This window comes from Peromyscus eremicus, chromosome 7, assembly GCF_949786415.1.
Source record: "Peromyscus eremicus chromosome 7, PerEre_H2_v1, whole genome shotgun sequence".
NCBI lineage: Eukaryota > Metazoa > Chordata > Mammalia > Rodentia > Cricetidae > Peromyscus > Peromyscus eremicus.
In genome coordinates, this window is record NC_081422.1 from 10,688,854 (window position 1) to 10,712,941 (window position 24,088).

Sequence of the window (24,088 nt, forward strand, 5' to 3'; positions counted from 1 at the left end):
CTCTTTCATTTTCCCAGTGATGGCTTTGTGCCTGTGTGACATTGTGGGCCCCATCCGTCCGTGTACCTTGATCCTCAGGCCTGCCTGCCTGGTATGTAGGGTGTCATCTCGGTTTCTGCAGAGTACGCCCTCTGAAACTAGGGTTTTTTTATAATGCTGATTTTCATACTTTTCCTGAATCTGCTTTCCTGTGTTATTTGTCATATGGAAACACACATTCTCTGCCTCAGCTCCCTCAGCCATCCGTGAACAAAGCATCCTTGCTGTTGCCTGTGCAGCTCTTTAAAAACAACACTGAGTCAGCACCCACAGGGGTTCAAAGAAGATACCCACGTCACACCTAGTCGCTAGCTGCCCGCCTCACCCCTGTGACACACCAGCACACCAAGAGCAGGCATGGCAACCAAAACCAATGTGCCAACGATTTTTCTGATAATTCATTTTAAAAACAAATTAGGGAGAGCAGTATATCCATCTCTTATTGGTGGATCTAACTAAGCTAATAACTGACTTCAGCATCACAGAACTGGGATGCATGGGGCAGAAGGGTCTCAAAAAGCCAGGTGTGACAGCATGCCTGTAATCCCAGTACTCTAGGGACTCCTGTGGGAGGATTGCCATGAATTTGATGCCAGCCTGGGCTATGTACTGAGTCTAAGGACAATTTGGTGAGACACTATATTAACAGCAACAACAACAAAGTCTCAGTAAAGGTCATCAAGCATTCAAGTATTTTTGCCAGACATATAGAAACTTGAATGTAGTAAGAAAAACTCAGGTGGTGAGGATTCATGTAGGAGCCACAGTGAAACGTGCCAGGAGACAGTGAAAAAATACAAATGTTGAAAATGATTACATTTTTTTCTCTTTTAAATTTAACAATAAGCTTTCCGATGTTACACAACAGCATTTGCCTTTTCTGTACCAGTTAACGGGAGCTCTATCTGCAAATTGTAGGCACTTTGACACATCGTGCTATAAAATTAAGAATCAGTGATTTATATGAGTTCTACCTCTCTTTTCTCCAGATTTAAAAATAATAATTTACTATTATTACTGTTGTGTGCATGTATTTGTGGGTGTGGATGTGCCAAGGTGCACGTGTTGAGGTCAGAGAACAACTTTTCAGTTCTCTTCTTTCTCCTTCCCAGGGATCTGGGGATTGAACTTGGGCCATCGGGCTTGCATATCAAGCATCTTTTCAAGCTGAGCCATATCACCAACAAGTATCCTTGGATTTGCTGCATCCCTTGTAGAGTCTCTGAACCTACTGAAGAGACTAAGTGTCTCTCTGCCCCATTAGGCAGTGCTCTGGAAAGCAGAACCTGCAGTACTGTGGGAGAACTCCGAGGAATGAATGTAAGCCCTGCTCAGTAACCCAGATAAAGCTAAACTGGCCACAGACCTGCCAGGGTTTCACATTTCCACGCTCAAAATTTACCAGACATCCTGGCTGATTTGCATGCTTCCTGCAAGTCTAAAAACAGTATGGGTTAAGTTATTAAGAAAATGGTTACTGAATGTCCACCCCAAACCATTCATTGTGCTCCAACTGACAATATGGTAGTGAGTAAAACAGAACCTTTTATGGATTATCAGGTATATAACAAAATTAAAATGTAATGTCACAACTACCGGGAAATGGGAACTCACAGGTCTTATGGGCACCCCTAAATAGAGCATTTGTCTCTAGCTACAGGTTAAGAGGTATCTCAGGAAGAATACCATGTGCACTGATTAACTTCTACTGCTGCTATGCTAAGGGGTATCCTTAAGGACCCTGAGACCTGTCATCGGTATATAAGGAGAGTCCTAGGGCAACACAAAGAAGACACATTGCAAATGTTTTCCTGTCCTGACTGTTCAATCCCAAATAAACACACAGAGGCTTATATATGAGTATAAATGCTCAGCCAATAGCTCAGGCTTATTACTAACTAGCTCTTACATTTAACTTAACCCATTTCTATTAATCTATGTGTTGCCATGTGGCTCACTGCTTTACCTGTCCTCTAGCATCTTGCTTCCCCATGACTGGCATCTGACTCTGCCCTTCTTCCCCTTAGCATTTTCAGTTTGGTTTCCTGCCTAGCCTTATTCTTCCTTGCTATAGGCCAATCAGCTTTTTTATTAACCAATGAGAGTAATACATACTCACAGCCTACAGAAGGATTATTCCACAGCAACATACTCTGCATATCTTCATGTACTGCAGTTGGGAGAGAGAACACTAGTAAAGTGGAGGCTGAAGTATGGTTCATAAGGGCACGGCAGGCTGAGAAGGTGCCTGAAATCAGAAAGATGTAGAAGTCTATATGAAAAATGCAAACAACTGCCTATAAAAACCAGGGGTGGGGAAACTGGATCTGAAGCAGTCCACACAAGACAGCGAGGGACCAACTGAAAATGATCCCTGCTCTACCAATACACTTCTATGATAAAGCCAGATGTCACCTAATACCTCAAGGGTAGGGATCACATCTCAGTATTTTAATTCCTCTCTTATCTAGGACAAGGCCTCATATAAAGGATGCCCAGTAAATCTTTCTGAAACTGGTCAAAATAAAGGCCCCTAGATGGGGGATGAGAACATAAGCGAATGGGATGGTCGAGCTAGAACAGGGACGCAGTGGGAGGGCAAGGAAAGAGATACCATGATAGATGAAGACATCATGGGAATAGAGAGAAACAGGAAAGTTCCCAGGAATCCACAAGGATGACCCCACCTTAGACTACTAGCCATAGTGGAGAGGGTGCCTCAACTGGCCTAGTAATCAGATTGGTGAATACCCTAACTGTCATCATAGAGCCTTCATCCAGTAACTGATGGAAGCAGATGCAGAGATCCACAAGCTCCAGGGGTCCAATCAATGAGAGAGAAAGGGATTCTATGAGCAAGGGACATTGAGATAATGATGGGGAAAGGTATAGAGACAGCCAGGACAAACTAGGGGGAACTCGTGAACTGTGGACCAATAGCTGTGGAGCCTCCATGGGACTGGACTAGGCCCTCTGCATAGGCGAGACAGTTGTTTAGCTCGAACAATTTAGGGGGCCCCCTGGCAGTGGGATCGGGATCTGTCCCTGGTGCATGAGCTGGCTTTTTGGAGCCTAGTGCCTATGGTGAGACACTTGTGCAGCCTTGGTGCAGGGGGAGGGGCTTGGACTTGTCTCAACTGAGGTTCTGTTCTGTACCAGGTTCTGCTGACTCCCCTTCAGAGGCCTTGCCTTGGAGGAGGTGGGAATGAGGGGTGGGTTGGGAGGTAGGGCTGGAGGGTGGGAGGAGGAAGGAGAGGGGGATCTGTGGTTGATATGTAAAATGAATAGAAAATTTCTTAATAATAAAAAAAAGGCCAGGCAGTGGTGGCACATGCCTTTAATCCCAGCACTCGGGAGGCAGAGCCAGGTGGATCTCTGTGAGTTCAAGGCCAGCCTGGGCTACAGAGTGAGTTCCAGGACAGATGCAAGGCTACACAGAGAAACCCTGTCTCGGGGGGGGGGGGGAAAGCCCCTAGAGCAATGGCTCCAGCATTGAAGAAGAGACTGTGCTTAGAGCCATCAAGAGAGCCTGGGCCATGTCTCTTCTTGCACATGCTCCTCCCATGCTGCTTAGGCCTTTCTCTTCCCATTTTCTTCTGAATATAAACACCAAGGGGCTGGAGTTGACAATTCCACAGTACCCATTCAACCTCATTCCCTACTTTGCATGTTCTCTCCATGGCTCACAGGCACTAGCGCTCACCATTGCCCCCGGTCCCGTGTCTCCTCCACACCGGGCTCTTTGCGTGGGAGATTACACACACCCTTCCCATCTGCTTTACCTAGCCCACTGCTGCTTGTCTGCTTAGCATCTCAGGGGAGCCTCCTTGGACCCCCCCAGTCCAGGCAGAGCCTCTCTATTGGATGCTTGCTGGTTCTTAGCACTAGTCCCAGCCATCACTCAATGACAACTATGGAATTGCTTCACGATTTCAGTGCGAGAGAGACTTCTGGGAAGGTGGGAGCTCCGGCTGTCTTGTTCCTCTTCCCTGGAGGCTGAGGCCTACGTGAGAGTTCCTTAAGCTGTGATAGCCCCTGGAGAAATCTGGGGCATTCTGTGAACTACAGGCTCTGACTCAGTGGGGCTGAGGTGGCGGGGCCTGAGGTCCACACTTTCTTGCAAGCTTCTAAGAAGCACTGAAGTTATGGGTACCCTGATCCACTTTGTACTCAAAGCAAAGGCCTGTAGCACAGCCGTCTACGTCTCTTCACGGCCTTGACCATGCCCTTCTTCCTACCCAGCCAGCTACTACCTTAGTAGGGTCCCACTGTACCCTTCAGCCAAACCATTAAGTCTCAAGCTGGTCTCGCAACCTTGGTTTTCTAGAGGTCCAATAACATCAAACTGGCTTCTCCAAATGTAAAGCCAATCATGTTACCCCCACCTCCTTTGAAAACTTTTGAGACGCCATCAATTTCTTACAGGAAAAACACCCACCTTTCTAGTATGACATTCAGGGCTTTCTTGAGCTCTGTCTGGGGCTTTCTTGACCCTCCCTCATGTTGTCCATGCCTGTGCTGGCAAAGCCTTTTTGGGTTCTGCAGGGTAGCTACCCACCAACCCCACAGTTCCCCAGAGTTTTCTTGAGTGAGAGTAGCAGGAAATATTAGATAGAAGGATTTAGATTGTGGAGATAAACAGATAGAAAATACAGAATACCCTCAAAAGGGCCTGGAACCTATTCCAACGAGCCTTGACTGTCTCTGCCCTAGAGTATTATAGAAATGCCAAAGGGTGGAGCAAAAGACCTCCCCCAGCACAGCCAAGTACAGACCATCTCAGACACCTGCACTCAGGCCCGTGGTCCAATCATCTTCTCTATGCAGACCTGCTGGGTAAAGCCACTAGGAACCTGAAAATAGGCTCCCACAGTGTTCTTGGCCCAGACTGTTCTTTTTCTCTTCAGCTTTACCTCAGACCCTCCCTGGAGTACCCTTTCCCAGCCCCAGACACTTGTCACAAGTCCCCGCTCCTATCCTGACTCCCCTCCTGTGTGAAAGCACTTTAATGGTTCCCTTTTCCAAGGGGACATTTGAACATGTGGGTTCTATGCTAGCTCCCTGTGCTGCCAACTTATTCCCACAGCAGCCTGTCCCTGTGAGTACAGAGCTCAGAGCACAACAGTGTCTTTCACCCTTATCATCTTTAGGCCTACATGTGACTGACACTTAAGAAAAACGTAACACAAATGTGTCAATGTCATTGTGCACTCTGCTCCAAATGCTCTGTTAAAAGGGGTGATAGGTACAGTCAAGTCCCTCTACAGAAGAAATGGTCCAGAATCCCTTTGATGTGAGCAACAGCTCAAAGAATGGTCTAAATATATAACTGAGAAAAGGGCTACTTATATACAGTAAGTGCTCAATAAGTATTTATTGGATGAAAGAGGGAACGAATGGGTCATAACCACTGTCTCCATACGGAGCTGTCAGGTAGAAGAGAGGTTACATGATGTGAGCCTTCTGTAGCTCCAGTAGATTTCAGCCCAATAAAATGATGGATTCCTAGTAAGACTATGACTTAGCAAATGCTGTTTTCTTTGGGAGTCTTCTAAATGACTTCTTCCTTAGAAAATTATAAGACCACGTGGTCTCAAGGTTAGCATTATTTGTTTGTAGCACTTAACATTAAAAAAATGAAGCCATGGGAGATTTATCAGCTCTACTGGTGTCTCAAGGACCTCTTCTCCCTCTTTCTCTCTCTGCCCTCAACACTCCCTCCTCCTGTGTGGCTTCAGTGTAAAGGTCCTACAGGTCCAGTGCATTTCTTTCCCAAGCAAAGCCATGAGCCTCCTGTACAGATCCTCTCTACTAAGCCCAGCTGGGACTATGGCTGAAGAAGACTATGGCTGGAGAAACAGAATGATTGACAGATACTGGACCCACTGTTCTTGAGAAGGCCCCACAGCAACAGTGCCCATCAACCCCCTAGAGCAGCTGTTCTCAACCTGTGGCCTGCAACCCCTTTGTGAGTCCAAGGACCCTTTCACAGGGGTCACCTAAGACCATCAGAAGACACTGATATCTACATTACAATTCACAATAGTAGCAAAATTACAGTTATGAAGTAGCAATGCAAATAATATTATGGTTGGGGTGAGCACAACATGAGGAACTGTATTAAAAGGGTCACAGCATTAGGAAGGTTGAGAAGCACTGCCCTAGAGTTCCCTGGGGCACATAGAATATGGGGCGGGTGTGTGTGTGCCGTAATTCACTACACACTACCACTCACTCCTACCTCCAAGTTATATTCAACACTGAGGTCAACACACTGGAAAGCAGTCTGCCACCATGGGCAATGAATCCACTTTCCACTAAGAATTCACTGTTGCTGTAATATACAGGAGAACTTCATTGAGTTGATTATTCTGTCCCCAAAGTTTTCATACTGAACATAGGATGGTGAAGAAAACTGTCCTCACAGAGGATCTAATCTAGCAGAGAAGGAAGTTTTTAAAAGATCACATGTGGGCAGCAGGTCTGTTAGAAAACACCCTGTGTCCATTCTGCATGTTCAACTGCTAGGAAAGAGGTGACGTTTTCTTTGTTCCCTGGATCAAACACAGATTAGCTGAAGCTCTGCTTGGCTGGAGTTGCCTCCTCTTTTTCTGTGCACACTAGAAGTACTAGCTTCTTGCTTGGAGTTCTTGCGTTCAGACCTAGAAAGACTCACAAATGTGCCACTGCAGCTCCTAAATCGGCATCTTCAGAAGCACAAAAGACACAAGACAGCTTTGGATAAAATGAGTGGCCCCTGCCAGTGGCTGGGGCTATTAAGGAATGACAGGGAAAAATGAGATTGGTAATGTCTCAACATCCACACAGTCTGGACCCTTACGTCACCCTATGTCCTTGGTTTCACTTATTCTTCTCAAGTCGGTGCTCTGAACTTGTCACAGCCCCACAGAGCTGAGACCTGTCACCTTTGAGGTAGATATTCTTTCCATCTGCAATAATATATTACTTGCTTTCAGGACCCAAGGTCAGTGAGAAGATCTGGCTGGTCCTCACTCTTCTTGGTAAGAATCTTCCAGCCTCCATCAAGCAATAGTTTGGGTTGTTTAGTTTTCATATAATGTGGTGGGAGCTGTGTGACAAAGCTCTCCAGAATTCTGGTATTTGTTTTTTACTTAGTCCCTTTTTTCCAATTGCTCATTAAAATATTGGTTGATAAGTAGCACAGCATAATTGCAGTCGCTAAGTATCTAGGAAATGGCTCTGGATGACTCTGTTCCTACTACGGAAAGCACAAGAGTGGTACCCTCAGGTGCCCCAAGAGACAGTAGGTTCCATTGTAATTGCTGGCCCAATTGTGGGCCCAGCTGGACTGACATTTTAATTTCTGCCTCTTTTGTGGCTTCCATTATCCTGGAGGCCAAGGTATAAACGTGTCTGGAATCACAATTTGTGGGAGGTTAGTACAGTTTTGGAGCAGAGCCAGGACCATTCAGGGCTTGGGATGGATTTCCTGGAGATGGTCCAGATGCAAGGCTGGTCCATTTGTGCCGTCTAGAATAGACAGTTACCATAAAGGTCTGCTTCCCGCAGCCAGCCGCACAACGGGAAAACCCTGAGTGAGCAGTCTGGAGAGGCTGCTCCGAGGCTTCAGGGCTGGGGAAGGCTGCTGGAGCCCAGTGAGGGCAGGATGCTCAGGAAGCAGTCACTACACAAGGGATGATTCAAAGGACAATGGTGGCTGCAGCTAAACAGGCTCTGTCTGCCAAAGGTAGTCCTGTGTAACGAGAAGAACAACCCAAACCAAAACTGAACGTGTGCTGGTTCTGCTGGTTCTCTATTTCAGCTCCACACTCCTCAGTTGTATGACTGAGAAATCTTACTTACTCCCCAGAAAAGTAATGGCGTCATGAACCTAGGGATAAAGGAGCTAACATGTTTAAGACTCAGCAGAAGGCCTGATACAGAAAGCAAGTATTGTGCCTCAATCAAAAATATTACAGCTGGGCAGTGGTGATGCACGCCTTTAATCCCAGCACTTGGAAGGCAGAGGCAGGCAGATCTCTGAGTTTGAGGCCAGCCTGGTCTACAGAGTGAATTCCAGAATAGCCAGAGCTACATAGTAAGACCCTGTCTCGAACCCCCATATATATAATTATAATATATACATGTGTTACAATTAGAGAGTTGGGGGCTTACACTCTCTTGGGAATCGATGAAAACTGAACCCTTGCTCCTCAATGGAAAGAGGACTCATACACAAAAGTTTGTGCAGGTTTAGGGACTTAAAGATATGAGGTACAACCACAGACTCCAGGTTCAGAAACTTTGTTCTAGGGCTGGCCCCTGTTGTGAAATAATATTTTAACAGGGCAAAGATGTGTTACATTTGTTTATGCTGTAGAATATTACTTTAACTGTGTAAAGGTGTGTTACATTTGTTTATGCTGCCTTTGTTAATGATGTAAAGATGTGTTACATTTGTTCATGCTGCATTTAATTATGTAAACATGTGTTGCATGTTTCACCTTGCCTACCTAAGACACCTGATTGGTCTAATAAAAAGATGAATGGTCAATAGCTAGGCAGGAGGGGATAGGAGGGGCTGGTGGGTGGAGAGAATAAATAGGAGAGAAGAGAACAAGGGAGAAAGAGAGGGACACGTCAGCGGCTAGAAGCCAGGCAGCTGCCAGTGAGCTAGATGGGGTAGGACATACAGAAGGAAAAGGTAAAAAGCCCCAAGGCAAAACAGAGATAAAGAGAAACAGGTTAAGTTATAAGAGCTAGCAAGAAATGAGCCTAAGCTAGTCTGAGCATTCATAACTAATAAGTCTCCGTGTCATGATTTGGGAGCTGGTTGGTGACCCTAAAGAAAAAGCCTGGTATAAGCCCCCATTCCCAAGGGAAAGACTAAAGTCCTTGGCTTTACTGATTGTCTATAATTTTGATTACTTACAATCACAACCTCATAAGATATTTAATATGATGAGAATTATAGATTTTCTCTAATATAAATCCTCTCTCTTTCTTTTAAGTATCTTTTAGGAGAAACAGGTTAAAGTCCCAAGAAAATACTTGGTGTTTAGGTAAACATGGAACTCTTCATTAATTTCACATTTCTTTAATAGTTTTTAAAAATGAACATTTTCTTTATCTAGTCCCCTTCATGTTACAGCTACTCCTGATATTTTAGCATATTTCTAATTCATTTCTAATCCCACTCTCAGACACATTTCTGATCCTGAGAAATGCATGTTTACAAAATTTCCTCTGTGTAAATGAAAATCTCCTCCACCACATTCACTTGATATTGAGCAGGCTAATGGAAGAGCTTTGTTGAAGTGCCACTAATGACATCATCTGGTCAGCGTTCCAACGAACAGACTGACTTGGATATGTAGACGAGGCTCCAGACTACTGCATACAGTATATACGAAAGGACAGGAACCTGAACAGAGGGGGCAGCCTCATGGAGCTTACAGTTGGCAGTGGGAAGGGTCTTCTCTTTCAAACTATATGGCCAGTGTTGAGTCAAATCACGTGCATGCCAAAGATAAGCTGCAAGCAACAAGCCACAAGAATACTACTTGTGCCTGTTCTGCCACTCTTCAGGGATATTTGCTTAAAAAAAAGAAATAGTGATTCAGTCTGGGTAGCATAAGACATGGAACAGACAGTGTCTAGGCAACTCCTGCAGATCATTCCCCTCTGGAGGAGCAGCAGCTACAGGGGAAAGCAGGCCATTCCTAGTACGTCATTTCTAGGAGTTACACTGAAAAAAAAAACAAAAAACAAAAACAAAAACAAAACCCTCTTTAAGTTCTTCTACTTTGCTAGCAGGACAATGTGAGTGGCTTTGAGACAAACCTGAACAATAGAGCAAAGGTACTGGGGTCTGGTGGTTTGCTACGGTGAGAAGTTAGCAGGAAATACAGCAACCAATGTCCAACGCCACAGATCAATACAATGGGTAGGAGACTGGAACATGAAAGATGGGAGGCAGATCAGAAAAGTGACAGGGGAAAGGCAAGAAACACTAAGCACCTTGTAACTGCATGCTGCTGACAGTGCTCATGGAAACCAAAAGCAGTGCGACACCATCAGCATGGCTGGCTTGTCACTGGGACCCACAGAGGGAGTCACCTCTCACTTCAGAACAGGGCAGAGTTGTGCCACCCAAGCCTTGCTCAGGGATGCTGAGAGGCCACCCAGGCAAAGGAATGCAGGAGCAGGTCTGAATGATGCTCATAAATCCAGGTGAAGAGAAATGAGCCTAAATGAGCTACAGCATTAACTTAAGAGGACAGTCATTTACTTTTGCTCCATGCAGTGATGCAGTCATCTTGTCCATGCACTCATAACTCATGAGCCACCAGAGTTCCATTTGGCAAGTGAATTGCTTATCTCTTTTTCCCAGTGAACGCTGTCATAACCAACAGAGTAAATATCCTGTAGCCTGGGTGCCTAGTTTTGTAAATGACCAGGAAACAAATAAGGTATCTGTCTGATGACAAGTTCAGACTGATGATAATCCTCTCTAAGCAGAAGGCGGTCATCAAAGGCAAAGACAGACCTGCTGCACTTGGTATGGGCTTTTCACGCTCTGTCCATCGTACAGCTCAAAGGTGTCTTTCAGTCCAGACCTATTTATAAGATAGTCAGTTTCCTACTTGAGTCACAAGGAACATATTGAGCACATCACCTTTTGTAATTTTTGTTCATGTTACAAAAAGGTAGTTGTCTCCTGCAGAGTAAAACTGGAATCCTTAGCTATAACTAGTAGGCAAAGTGCTTGAATTCCCCCTAAAGCACTGTAGCCTAGGTTTCTGGCTGTTCAATGGGAATAATAATCCCTTTTCATTAACGGTCAAACTATAATTCTTTCCCTAAAAGCTTAAATAAGGATTGCTATCACTAGCTTAGAAGAGAATTTGTTGAGAACAGGACACATAAATGTATACACATGTATGTCATATACACTAACACATACAAACACAAATTGCAGACACCATTTTTCTTCCTCCATAGAGACAGAAATGAGAGACACATCCCTGTCACTGAATTTTGCAAGTGTGTGGTTTCTTCATTGTTTGCCAGGGCTACATGCAACGCCGAAGTCTCTATCTTATAGAATGTGACTGGGTGTACTATATGTACTGACTGACTATATGTTTATCATAAAAGCACTTCAGACCCTAGCAACCAGAACAAATTGTCCCAGGAAGTCATATGGGAGGCCAGAACATCAAAATTCAAGTAAATTTCAATTGCTAGTGAAAAGGTTTATTACTCTTGCATGAGGCTTTTTCTCCCTTCCAGCCTTTCTTTTAAATTATGCATTTTCCTTAATTATTCTTTGATAGTTTCATACATGTATATAATATATCTTGATCATACCCAACCTAAAGTCATCAGCCCGTGCCACTGCCCCAACACTTCCCCCGCTGCACAATGGGTTCTTTTAAAAATAACCCATCTGTCCAGTCAGTGCTAGTTGCCTGCACAGAGGTGTGAGGCTCCCCACCAGAGCATAGACAACCTACCAGTAACCACATCCTAATAAAAATGACTCCCTCCCCCACAGCTGTCAACTGCCAGCAGCTCCTCAGCCAGGGCTGGGGTCTCATCAGCCCTCCCCCTGTCCATGTTAGAATGTTCACTGGCTTGATCTTGTGCAGAAAACTACAGCTACTGTGGGGTCATGAATGCAATAGGTGTGCTGTATTCAAAGGTGACATGTCAGATGTGCTCGATTCAAAGGTGACTTCTCCCCATCTTCCAGCTCTTACATTCTTCCTGCCCCTTCTCCTGTGACGATCTCTGAATTTTTGTTAGAAGGGTTAATATACACATCAGTTTTAGGGCTGAGCACTCAATATTCCCTTCTCTCAGCACTCTGAAGAATTTTTAAATAGCAAAAGTAGTAGACATTTATTGAGTGCTCATAGTAGGAGAGACTATTCTATACGCTTTATGCATTTTTAAAAATTTAATTCTCACAAAACTTGTATAAACACTACAAGACAAAGTTTAAAGAGGTTTTAAACAGTGATTAGCTTATATAGTATTGGAGGAGATATAAAGAGAAAAAGAATTTTCAGTTTTACCCTTATAGGTATCCAAGGCAGTCCATTTCAGGTCACAACTGAAGCTATACTGTGTAACAAAGAGTGTCTCCATAGGATTCTAGGAGTGGGCATTTCAATTCACCCGCAGATTGGAGAATCTCTAGGTGTTAGCATCTTTAATGAGAAATAGAAAGCCCAAAGTGTCCGTTCTTGTCCCTATAATAAAGCAATAGTGCCATCTCACCAGCATCTGGGCCGGTGGCCACCATCCTAAGATCGCCAGGAAGACCATTTTCTTTGCTTCACCTGATCCGTGAAGAGAACACCACCAAGTGAAGATCCCTTTATTTGCAAAGGCATAACAAAGCTTGAGAACTATCTCACAGAAGACAGTGAGAAGGGCGTGAGGGTTGGGGGGCCTCGAATGAGCCCAATAGAAAGTAGGAGAGGGAAAGACGGAGACTCTCAAGGAGGGACAAGGAAAGTGGTGCAGGAAGAAGAGCAGAAAATCCCAGCTCAAACGGCTTTTTCCACAGAGGGCCTCCTCTTCCTTTCTGGGCCAGCATCTGCCCGTTATCTCCACCTGCTCCGATTCAGGCCTAGCTTGTATACAGTTTGTGACATTCCCTCTCACTCCGACTTCACTGATAACCAGCTTAGTGTCTCAGGGTACCAAGGCTGAATGCCCGAGAAATGAATCTGACTGGTTCTGATTATCGTTCAAACCACTCCATAGTTGCTAGTGGTTGGTTCTATAGAAATAGGACAGTTAGTTGTTCAGGGACAGTCCACTCAGGAAAACTGAATCTAATGAAAACCTCTCGACACATTTGTGTTTGTAATGCAGAGTGACCTTGTGGGCCCCTTCACACCCCGTGGGAATACCACAGAGATGACTAACCCACAGCCTGACACGGCAGGACTCTCAATCACTTTGTCTTTTTTCTTGACTACTGAAATTTCAGACACTTTTGGAGAAGTTTAACAGATTTCTGTTTGTCTGTACATTTTTAAAAAAATCTTGGGACTCATAAACTCTAGAAAATCATTGGACTGGATCTCCAGGCATTAAGTCTGAATGAAGGATAATGAGTGGAAAGGGCAAAAGCATTTGCCTCAACATTTTCTTTTCAGGCACTTAACAGAAGAGGCATGAGAACCACTTTAACCTTGAGCCTGGAGAGAGAGGCACTATGGATAATAGATTACTGCTCACTGCTCATTAAGGAACAAAAACAGGTTCTAAGAGGCTTGAGGGTTTACACACCACACTTTCTTAATGAAACTGTAACAAGTTTTTAGTGTGTAAAAACCAACATGGGGCCTTCGAGCCCACTAGGTTCTAGTTCTTTCTCTTGGAATACCTTACTTTTACAACCTTTTCCCAGAGAGAACCAAGAGTATAGTTCTTCTGTAGGGGTGTCAGACATGGGAAAGAAGGAAGCTTGACCCAGCTAATCTCATTTGCTCAAAAGAAACACAAGTACAGTTACTCACAGAGTGTAGTGGCAAGAGATTTGATTGGGTAGAAGAAATCCCTGCATGGATAAATAGGGCCCAGAAATGGAGACAGCCAGAACCGAGGGCAGCTCCAAGACTAGGGTGCTTTCTCTCCATGAGTGGTCCCACCCTCCTTCCTCAATCAGCATTCCTAGTTTGTACATGGTTCGTAACATCCTCTCAGGCTCTGACAACTAGCTTAGCTTAGTTTTCCAATGCCAAATTTCCAAGGAAGGAATCTGATTGGCTGAGATGATTATTTTAAAACATTTTATAAAGATGGACAACCAAGTTATAGAATGGCTGTCTGTCTTTGAGTCAAAAGTCTATCCTATGATGGACAGATCTCAAGAAATGACCACATGGCAGAGCACTGAGCACAACTGTGTAGAATGAGGCTACCAGCCACATGGTCTCCTTAGCGGAGGATATGAGTGGGGCAAATTGGTATACATATCTTATGCTGCTGGCAGGCTGTCTGGAAACAGTTCATTCATCTTGGTAATTAATCCCACTAATTGCAAACGCTCTGGTATTGCCTTGATTCAGTATGGAGAACAGCAACACCACCTTTCCCAGCACTATCACTTACGTTCATCTCTGCATCTCTATGTCTATCATATTCACATGAGTCACCAACACTCAGATATTTGGAATTTTAACCTAACATTCAAACAAAAGTAGTTTCCTTACCCAGAGGCCATCTAGTTGCTTCATTTTAGAGCAACATATCAGTAGGAACTAGATACTAGAACAGAGACCAGCGAAGAGACTCAGTGGGCAAAGGCATTTGCCATCAACCATGACCACTTAGATGGATTCCTGGAACGCACACAGAAGAAGGCAAGAACCAACTCCTACGAGTTATACTTTCATCTCCCCCAGTGTGCTGTGGCAGGTATGTGCCAGCGAACATTCACAATAAATAAATAAATAAATAGTAAAATAGTTTGGATTAATTTTATAGTTATTAAAATAGGGAATGGTGAGTACTACTTCTTTGCCCAATCTCAATGTTTATTTAAAAAATGTCACAGAGGTACCCAAACATATTTGGTGAATGTATGACAGATCTAAGCCAATCCATATCTGGAAGTTTGATAGCATAACACAAAGAATTCATTCAAATAATAATTACAGTAATGACTGGCTGAATACAGTAATGTCAAGGTTGGAATCATTTAACACTGTAAATACAAGTTCAAATCACAATTCTTCCTTGAAACCACGATGGAACACTCACTAGACCTTTATCAATATAAATCATATACAAAATGGACACAATACAACCAGTTCTCTGAGGATTTACAAATATTAGTCAAGATAATGTATGCAGGTTACTACATAGTGATTGACACAGAAGATCTCAGCACGTGGTGGTAGTTGCTCCTATTACTGTATAGATTATGATTGACACTGTGGTATTATAAGGTTTAGAGAATACAGAGCAGGGGTAGGATTATATCTTCAAGAACTTTATATTCTTAATGCATGTAAACATACCAGGAGTGGTGCATACATATAACTTGCACATATGTGGATGGTACTTCGGCAGTATAATGGCATAAATGTGAGATAATAAAGTTAACCAAAGAGTCTTTCATCAGGAAAGGAGGAAAGACTGTTTAATGTTTAAAGGGTAGTGCTCTTTGGAAATAACTAGGGATTTCACACTATGTGGATGTCGGTGGCTGCAAAACCAGGGTTCCTGGGAATTCTGTAAATGGAGCTTGAACTTATGGAAAGGGAAATTGAAACACTAGGATGAGAACTGCATAAGGAAAGGGCTTCCCACACGGGGTACCGGAGCATCCCTCTTGGATATGAAAAGGCAGCCACTACTTGGATTTACATTTCACTTTAACTAAGAGTGTTAAATCAGGTGACCAACTGCTGTTTATTTCCTGCCGGTGTCCTTTCTAATAGAGCAGCCACTAGCGTTCCTTGCTAAAGGTTCATTTTTCTTGGCTTTGTTTTAAATTGTGACTCTTGTGTTCTTCATGTCAGCTCTATGATGAAGCACATGGGAGGCACTGTGCATAATGCAAGGAAGCATTAAGTAATGAACATGAAACCAGGATGCAAGCCCATTGTGATACTGCTCCGCATCATTCTCTGTTCCTTGTAAGAAATCAACCCCATTTTCTTGTTGATGTTGTAATTGCATGAATATATGGGAATTCTTCTTTAATGTCCCCAACACTACTACTGAAGGGAATCTAGTTAGAGGCATAAATGTCTAAGAGGTCTCTCTGAGCTCTTTGCTACTCATCTTTTCCTCTCTGGCCTCCATTTTCCATTTCTCTTCTCTAGCAATGCAGAGATTATACCTCAACCACACCATTAGATCATAAAACTGTCCTCTGTCAGTTTTATCACCAGAACTTACCATGTGGTAAGGGTTGAAAAAACAAATTGTGAATAGAGGGGTATTTAGACCACGTATACTTCACAGCACATGCTTCCAAACCTGAAGTTTTCTAGCATCTCATAAACTGCTGTTGTGGTTTCAAGCTTGCAATTCATGTTTGCATGCATCATCTTAAATCAGCATTACATCTCTGAAGTGCTGCATGGTTGTATCATTTACTGAAGGGGAGATTATCTCCTTGCTAACAAGGCCAATGGGTGGACTTTATGCTTGTATACAAAGATACTTACAACTTCCAGACTATTTGGGAACTTTGATTGGTAAAATCATATGTCCACTTGATTTTAGTTAGCAAACTCTGGTGCATTTCATTGTTTCCATTTGAAGAGCTTTTGAATACCTCTTAGATTTTCAAGTTCTATAAATACCCAGCAGAGTAAGGTTTTCCTGGGAGATGGATTCTGGAGTCTAAGCAGATCACAGCTGTTCAAAAGCTCTGAAAACTGCGTTGTAGATTATCATGTCCTTCTGAGGACCCTCTGGTCTTACTTGGATGTGCTGATTCCTGAAAATCTTTTAAAAAGCAATACTCTTCTATGATCTCTAGGTCTTAGATAGTAGCTCTTCTGTGTTCATATTAGCCAGTCCTGATTTATAAACAGCCTTATTCTCACATGGATGTCCCAATTATCCACCCATCCTCCTTTTATAACACTTAGACAGCCAATATACTTCATGGTTATCTTTACAAAAAAATTAAATATTTTTGCTGTAGATGAGCATTATGGATACAATTTGTTCTCTATATTATATTTGCTCCCCAAAAGACTTTGGGGCAGTGAATTTGTAGTCTTAGGGAGATGAGCAGATGACAGTACATGTCCCCAGGACACAAAGAAAAATGAACACAACCTCAAAGTATGCTTGAGAGGCTAATAAAAATCCAAACTTTAGGATTTATCGCCAAGACTGTCCCTCTATGGCCCCAGGGGAGCTTCAAGCCATGTATTAACATAGTTCTATTTTAATTAAATTTCAAAAATAAGTATTTTACCCACTATTGGCAAAGACTGCAGTCTTTCTTTGTTCCAATTCACTCCTTCCCACTTTCCTATGTGCTGGAGGCACTGGATAGCAGAGTATCTTTGGCTTGCTAAGAAGGTTGAGACGAGAATAGCTCTCTAGTCTGGACAACATGGACAATCTTCATGGAGATCACAGTCATTTCTGTATATACTGGTAATGTCTACAATGATTTGTTATTATTAACTTTGTATTTGTAGCATTTATGTTTTTCTTAAAGACAGTCTCTTATAGTATATGCCTCGAGTCCTTACAAAGCATTATACCCTCATATTGCTTCAGCAGCTACTGCTGCCATACTGCTCTGCTCACCCTGTACGTAGCACAGGCATCAGCTCATGCCATCTCTAAAGCCACCCTTGAGGACAGGTACCACTATTATCCCCTCTTACAGCTGAAGAAACTGATGAATAAAGAGATTTGGTGTCTGGCCCAATGCCATGTATCTAGGAAGAGACAAAACTAACCGTCAAATTGAACTCATTGGTACCCAGTGATTTGGGCACATCAAAGAAAACTTTCAATGTACTTGTTCCATCCTCTGTGGTTTTTTGACCCTGTCACTTCTGCTGTGTCCATCTTCTGTGCTCTCTTTATTCTAAAGTAACAATTAAAAAGGGGATGGAAGCAGAATTAGGGTAAGGAGTGGGGTTGATGGCATAAAGAATAGTAGCTGTCGTTACACAACTATCCTTCCCAACATGGGGAGGGGACACAGACAGACAGGCAGATCCCCCCCCCACACACACATATACTCATCAGAATATCTACATACACTCATCAGGGTATGTCACATTGTTATACTTTTGACCCCTTTTCTCAACTTTTGCTGGAGTTGGAATATATCATTTAATTTTAATTCACACTTCATAATAAAGTTAAGTGTAAAAATAAACAGATGAGTAATTTAGATGTTGGAGAAAATTTATATAGGTGGCATATTGTAAACCTACAAAGGCTGGGAAAATAATACAAATAAAACAGCAAAACATGTAATCAATAATGCATGGCAGAGATTGCATCAGACAGTGCATGCAGCCCAGCAACTGCCACTGAGCTCAACAGAAAGTTAGCATGTAAGGAAGGGAGCCCAGCATGACCAGATCTCACAAAATTTCAAAAAAATGATATTTTTTTTGGTACATGAAATTCCTGAACAATAGATGTTTAAAACTAAATTCACTTTTAAAAAGCATGGAATCAAACGGCATTGGGCAGTGAAACAAACTAACACCAGATTTGTGGGATTTTCCCTCGTAATCAGCCTTATAATGGGGTGTGGGGTAGAAAACCCAGTATGGCAGTTAGGAGAAGGCTAGTAGGACCCAAACCTTAGCAGATATTCCTAACAATAGTTGTGTTGGTGGATGATCGAGGGGACAGAATGGGACTAAGCCCTGGCCTTTCTATAGTGATTTTTATTTCACCTCCTTGCAGTTGTCTTGCTCTTGGGCCACAGGGGGGAAATAACAGGAATCTAACAGCTCTAAGGAAGCAAACAAATCACAGAATTTGCAAATACGTAAATTCTGCAGGCTTTCTTTGCAGACCAAATGCCTTGAATGTGTGGTGTGTGTGTGTGTGTGTGTGTGTGTGTGTGTGTGTGAGAGAGAGAGAGAGAGAGAGAGAGAGAGAGAGAGAGAGAGAGAGAGAGAGAGAGAGAGAGAGAGAGAGAATGAATCATAAACCAGGAACAGAATTTTAACGATGTCTTTAGTAGTTGATTTTTCACTACTGAATCCTTACTTAGCAATCATATAGAGGCTAATAGATCAATGAATGAGAGTCTCTAGATAAGTCCAAAATTCACCTGGTGTCACTAACTGGGTTCTTCCTTTCAAGAGAGCTGAACATAAAACATTTCCCTCAACACTGCCTACTCACCTAATTTGTGTCAAGAGCATTAGTTCTGTAAAAGTAGCCCCGAGCAATAATCATGTTCAATCCAAATAAGGAATCATGACAGATAGACTTGGACCCAAGCTTTCTGTTCCACAGCTTTAGTTTTTATGGGCCATTTTACTTACAAATATTTACTGGAATCCTTTTATAAGATCTCATCACTGTTATTAAAGATGAGAAAGGCCTGCCCTGAAAGAATGTTTGAAAGTAAGAATGCAAACTCATTCCTCTCCAGGATTTTCTAAGCACTCAGCTGTGAGCATAGGTAGGAGTTAGGGATGTCACAGGACTCCATCTGTACCCTCCAGGGGTTCAGGGTCTGGTGAGAAAGCCTTTTGCATCACTCCAGCAGAGAGCTGGATGATGAAGAAGAGGCCTAGAGGGGGACCACGGATACTTGGACAAGCACTGGAGTTCATCAGGAAATCTTTCAACAGAAGAAAGGCAATGACTCAGCAGGAGAGGGAGGACATTCAAGGTAGAGATATATTAACGGTAGGCGGAATACTAATGGACTGGCTCTGGAGATGACAGATCAGATCTGGGTGTTTAAATGGCTGCTCTCATTGCTGTCTTTTTCAAACCTTTCCAGAAAATATGCTCAGCAAATGCTCAAGAGCCTTAGAATACATCTCTACCCCTGTACTCTGAAATGCTCAACCTAGCAAAGAGAGATACTAGCAAAAACTTATAAATGAGGACATTTAGCACAGCATTACAACAGTCAGAAACAGTAAAAACTTCAGCCATAGAGTAATGGCAAAGTAGTCATGGTGCATCCAAGCTCTATAACTTAATGCATACTTTGTTTAAAAAAAAATCACATTTGGAAGAATATTTCAAAATCAGCAACATGATTATGACATGAATTTCAAATCATGTAAAAATCTTTAATAAAGTACCACCCTAAGTTCTTAATGAAAAAATTAAATAGGGTGCAGCAGGACAGCTCAGCAGGTGAACGTACTTGCCCCCAAGCCTCATGACCTGGATTTGATCCCTGGATCCAACATGGCAGAAAGAAAGCACCAACTCCTCCAGTTGTCCTCTGACCTCCATGCCTTTGCACTTGAGTGCACATCCATATGCACACAATCCAAAGATAAAGTAAAAATAAGTAATTCTCCACACTGGTAGCAAATTTCACCTATGTCCGATTTTTTAAAACTTCTTTCCTATTTTAGACATATCAGACAACAAAGGATTGGCATTTCTTCCCATTATGAGTAAAATAAAAAAGAACTGACTTTCCTTTCTGTCCTGTTAAGTGACTAGTATGATCTTGGATTGGTAAATCACTCTAAGTCTCATCCTCTTTAGTCAAGCTGGCTGATGAAGGAAGCCCTCAACTTGTAAAGAACTGAAGAGAAAGGAGGGGCTTCTAGAAGCAGGATTCTACCAGGAGAGAGAACAAGTATGATGCAAGCCATGGTGTAAGGACCAAAAAGGCCAGTTGCTGAGTCCTGAGAAAGACTCAATGACACTGAGCAGCACTTCAGGAGGGGAACATACACATACACATCATGGTTCAATATAAGAAATGTCACATAGAACACACACAACCAACCAAACAAAAGCCAGGCATGGTGCACACACCTTCAACCCAACACTTAGGAAGCAGAGGAAGGTAGATCTCAGAGTTCAAGGCCAGCCTCAACTACAGGATGAGTTCCAGGACAACCAGGGCTGTGTAAAGAAACCCTGCCTTGACAAACAAAACTGAACAACAAAAAGAAATGTCACAGCACAGTACATGATTCATAGCAAAATAAATGATACTAAAGGCAAGACTGATACTATACTGATATTGATTTATAGCAAAATAAATGATACTAAAGGCAAGTGGAGTGTGGTGGACCAAATCTCCTTTAGTAATCTTGGGTAGGAGATATTAGTTATGTCAAAGTGTGCTATTAGGTAGAGGATATTAGTTGTGCCTAAATGGCTAGCATTTTGGGGGATTTATTTGGTAAAGAATGTAAAAGATCTCTTTGCTGTTAGAGTGGAAAAAAAGGTTATAAACTATTAGAAAACAATTTGAAGTAAACTACTGTTTGAGGGAAATTCAATCTCTGCACTAAATTTGCTTCATCCTTTAATTTCTCCTTTGCTTAAGTACGTATTCACATAAAGTCAGCTTCATAACACAGACCAAGGGACATGGCAATGCAGCCCTTTAATCACAGCAATTGGATGCAAGAGGCAGGTGAGTCTATGAGAGTTTGAGGCCAGCCCGGTCTACATAGTGAGTTCCAGGACAGCAGAGGCTATATAGTGGGACCCGGGTGGGGGGGGGGGGGGGATGGGAAGGGAGGGAGGGAGGAAGAGAGAGAGAGAGAGAGAGAGAGAGAGAGAGAGAGAGAGAGAGAGAGAGAGAGAAATCCAGCCAGGAATATATCCCAAGAAACTCAGCAAAATGAGAACATAGGTTTCATTTTTTATGCAAAACTGTGCCTTGTTGACTTTCTACCTACATTCTTGCTTTTCTGCAATGAAGGGCAGGCAGTAATCTCTTCCTTCATTGAGTTTTCTTGCTTTTATGGTTTCTTTTAACTGAATGTTTAGCATCTTACCCAAACCACCGCTATTCTAGGCTATGTAGGTCTACCCAGCATCAAGCCACCCTTTGCTAGCTATCATTAGCTAAATAGACCTTCACACTTACCTAACCATATCACCTAGACCCTTGGGGTTTTCCAGTCTATTTAAACCCGATGTGGGCAGATTTCCATTTCCTTTGTTCTTTGTGTAGGCTTGTTTAAGGTGTAGGTCTCTAAAGGGGATGGAAGGGAGACAGATGTTGAGGATGGAAGAGATTGGCAGTTTGAACAGCACAGTTTGGTCTAATGGCTTTGTTATGCTAGAAGTGCGAGCTCCTCCAAGTGCGCCTTCCGGAATTTGCATCATACTACATTAAATCCCTAACGCAGGGTAGTGTGTTAAATAAAAAATAATACAAGAAATGTAAACCAGTGGGTCAGTTCTTTTAAATCATCTCCACAGATACATTCTGCAAATTGCAGGCCTTCATAAATCCTGACACACTTGAGACCTTTAGAAGGGGAGAAGCCGAGAATACTGATTAGGCTCTCAGGAGCGAAAACAGGTGATGTCATAGCACGCAGTGCGGTGTGGTCACCGCCAAGGCCGACGAGGGAACTGCAGTTCCTGGGAGCCTGGTGTTCTGCACCAGGGGCAGAGGCACCCTGCCATGGGCCCCCCGCGACACCGGTGAGCACTGGGCACCAATCAGGTGTTCGTTCCGCACGGTCTTTGTTCTCACTGGGGAGCCGGCTGCCGGAATCTGGTCTACAATCCTCGTCCCTTGGTTGGTTCCTGGCTCCCTGACTTGCCTGGGGTACCTGGCTCCCTGACTTGCCTGGGTTGGGCATCGGGCCAGAAGAGATTTCCGCAGTGGCTTCTGTCTTCTGTCTCTGGATCGTAGAAGCTAAACCCTGACTCACCGTTGTCAGCTTTGGGAGAGGAGGGTCCAATCATTTTAAATGGCAACTCGTACTCAGAACCTACCTTCCCAAGCAGGAATTGTGCTCTGCACATCTCCAACCAGTTGCCTCGGACAGAATTTGTGTGTGTGTGTGTGTGTGTGTGTGTGTGTGTGTGTGTGTGTGTGTGTGTAGGAACCTCTGACCTGTTCATGATAGATAAAGGAACTTTCTTTGCTGTGAGAATGATCGTCAGAGAGGGGGAAAATCTCCTAAACCAAAGATGTGTCTCCGGGTCCCCAACTCCATTAGCTGTATAGAACTCAGACCTCTATCCCTACAGCCTCAGGTAGCTAGCTGGTCTTTCGCTCAAGACTCACAGAGCGAAGCATAAAGTTCTCTGAGATCTCTAGGTGCAAAGTGATGCAAGACCATAGTCTTCCTCACAGCTATTCTTAGATTTCGACCGAGAGAAAGCCGAACCACTGCCCCGGAGGAAGGAACGTTCTAGCGTCCAGCCTGCCCACCCCCGAGAGATCAGGAAATGTTTAGCCCGGTCTCAGATCCTCTAGCGAGCTCTAGCTTCCAGCTATTTAATCTCACTCCATTCTGGCCAGACCTCGCAGAGGGGGCGTGGCTTGTCCTGAGGGTGGCGCTAGAGTCCCGGGTTAATTTGCATACATCACACCCTCCGCTTCTCATTGGCAGACTGGAGTCCCGCCCACCCCACTACCTAACTAACCCGCGGTCACCCTTCACCGCCGAGCCTCGGAGATAAACTTAACTTGCCCGGAGATTCGAGGTGCTCTCGCCTCCCGCGATTGGCCGACGCCACTCATTGGCTGTGGGTGCGGAAGGGGGCGTGGCCGGCACCGTCTGATTGGCGGGAGGGGGCGGCTCCCAGCGCGGCAGCCCTGAAGGCGGCGAACCGCGGGGGCGGGGCTGCACTGAGGCGCTGAGACGGCCGCGGCTGCTCGTCCTGGCTGGCGGGGCGGGGGTCTGGCGATGGGGGCGGGAGGAACAACGGGCCGGTGAGCGCCACGGCCGCCGTCCCCGCCGAGCTCGCGCGGGCAGCCGCTGCGCTGTAGTTGCCGCCCGACCCCCTGAGAAGAGGACGTTGGAGAGGCCCTCCGCTAGCAGCCGCGGTGACAACCCGGCGTCGGCGCGATGAACCGCGGTGGCAGCAGCGCGTCGGCCTCGGCCAACTACCTGCTCTGCACCAACTGCCGGAAAGTGCTGCGGAAGGTACGGCGCGCCCGCGTCCGGCGGCGAGGCGCTCCCCAGGGTCGGGGTCCGGCCGGAGCTCAAGGGGGGCGAGACGCGAAGGGTCCCCCCGCGGGGTCCCCGCGCCCGGCCCTGGGCTGCCGCCCGCTCTGCCCCGAGGCTGAAGGGATGCTGGGATGCTGGGAGGGACCGGCTCGGCTGGGGATGGAGGCTGGCCTGAAATCACTGCAGCCTGTCTGGTCTGCAGGAGCCTGGCTCCCTCTCCGCCGAGGCTGACTCCGGGGGCTGTTTTCTTTGCCTGGGTCGCTTCTGCCAGGCCTACCGCGCCCCGGCACCCCCTCTTGACATTCTCTTGGTGGCTCCCGAAAGGCACCGTGAAGGCATCTTGAACTTTATGCCCATGGGAAACGCTGTTGGTTCTTCCAGTGCCTTCGGCTGGGGTTGGTGGAGGTGGAGGTGGAGGCTGAAGTGGACGTGGGTTCGCCCTCCTTATCATCCCC

General features: G+C 44.5%; 1 protein-coding gene across 1 annotated transcript in view; it reads left to right on the forward strand.

Moving 5' to 3' along the window:
* The first annotated feature begins 23,294 nt into the window (after positions 1-23,294).
* Positions 23,295-24,088, forward strand: part of Sesn3 (sestrin 3) — a 64,636-nt gene continuing 63,842 nt past the window's right edge. The window contains exon 1 of the mRNA XM_059267328.1: positions 23,295-23,609. Coding sequence (XP_059123311.1) covers positions 23,532-23,609 — 78 coding nt within the window. The 5' untranslated portion in view covers positions 23,295-23,531. The remainder of the gene's footprint in view (positions 23,610-24,088) is intronic.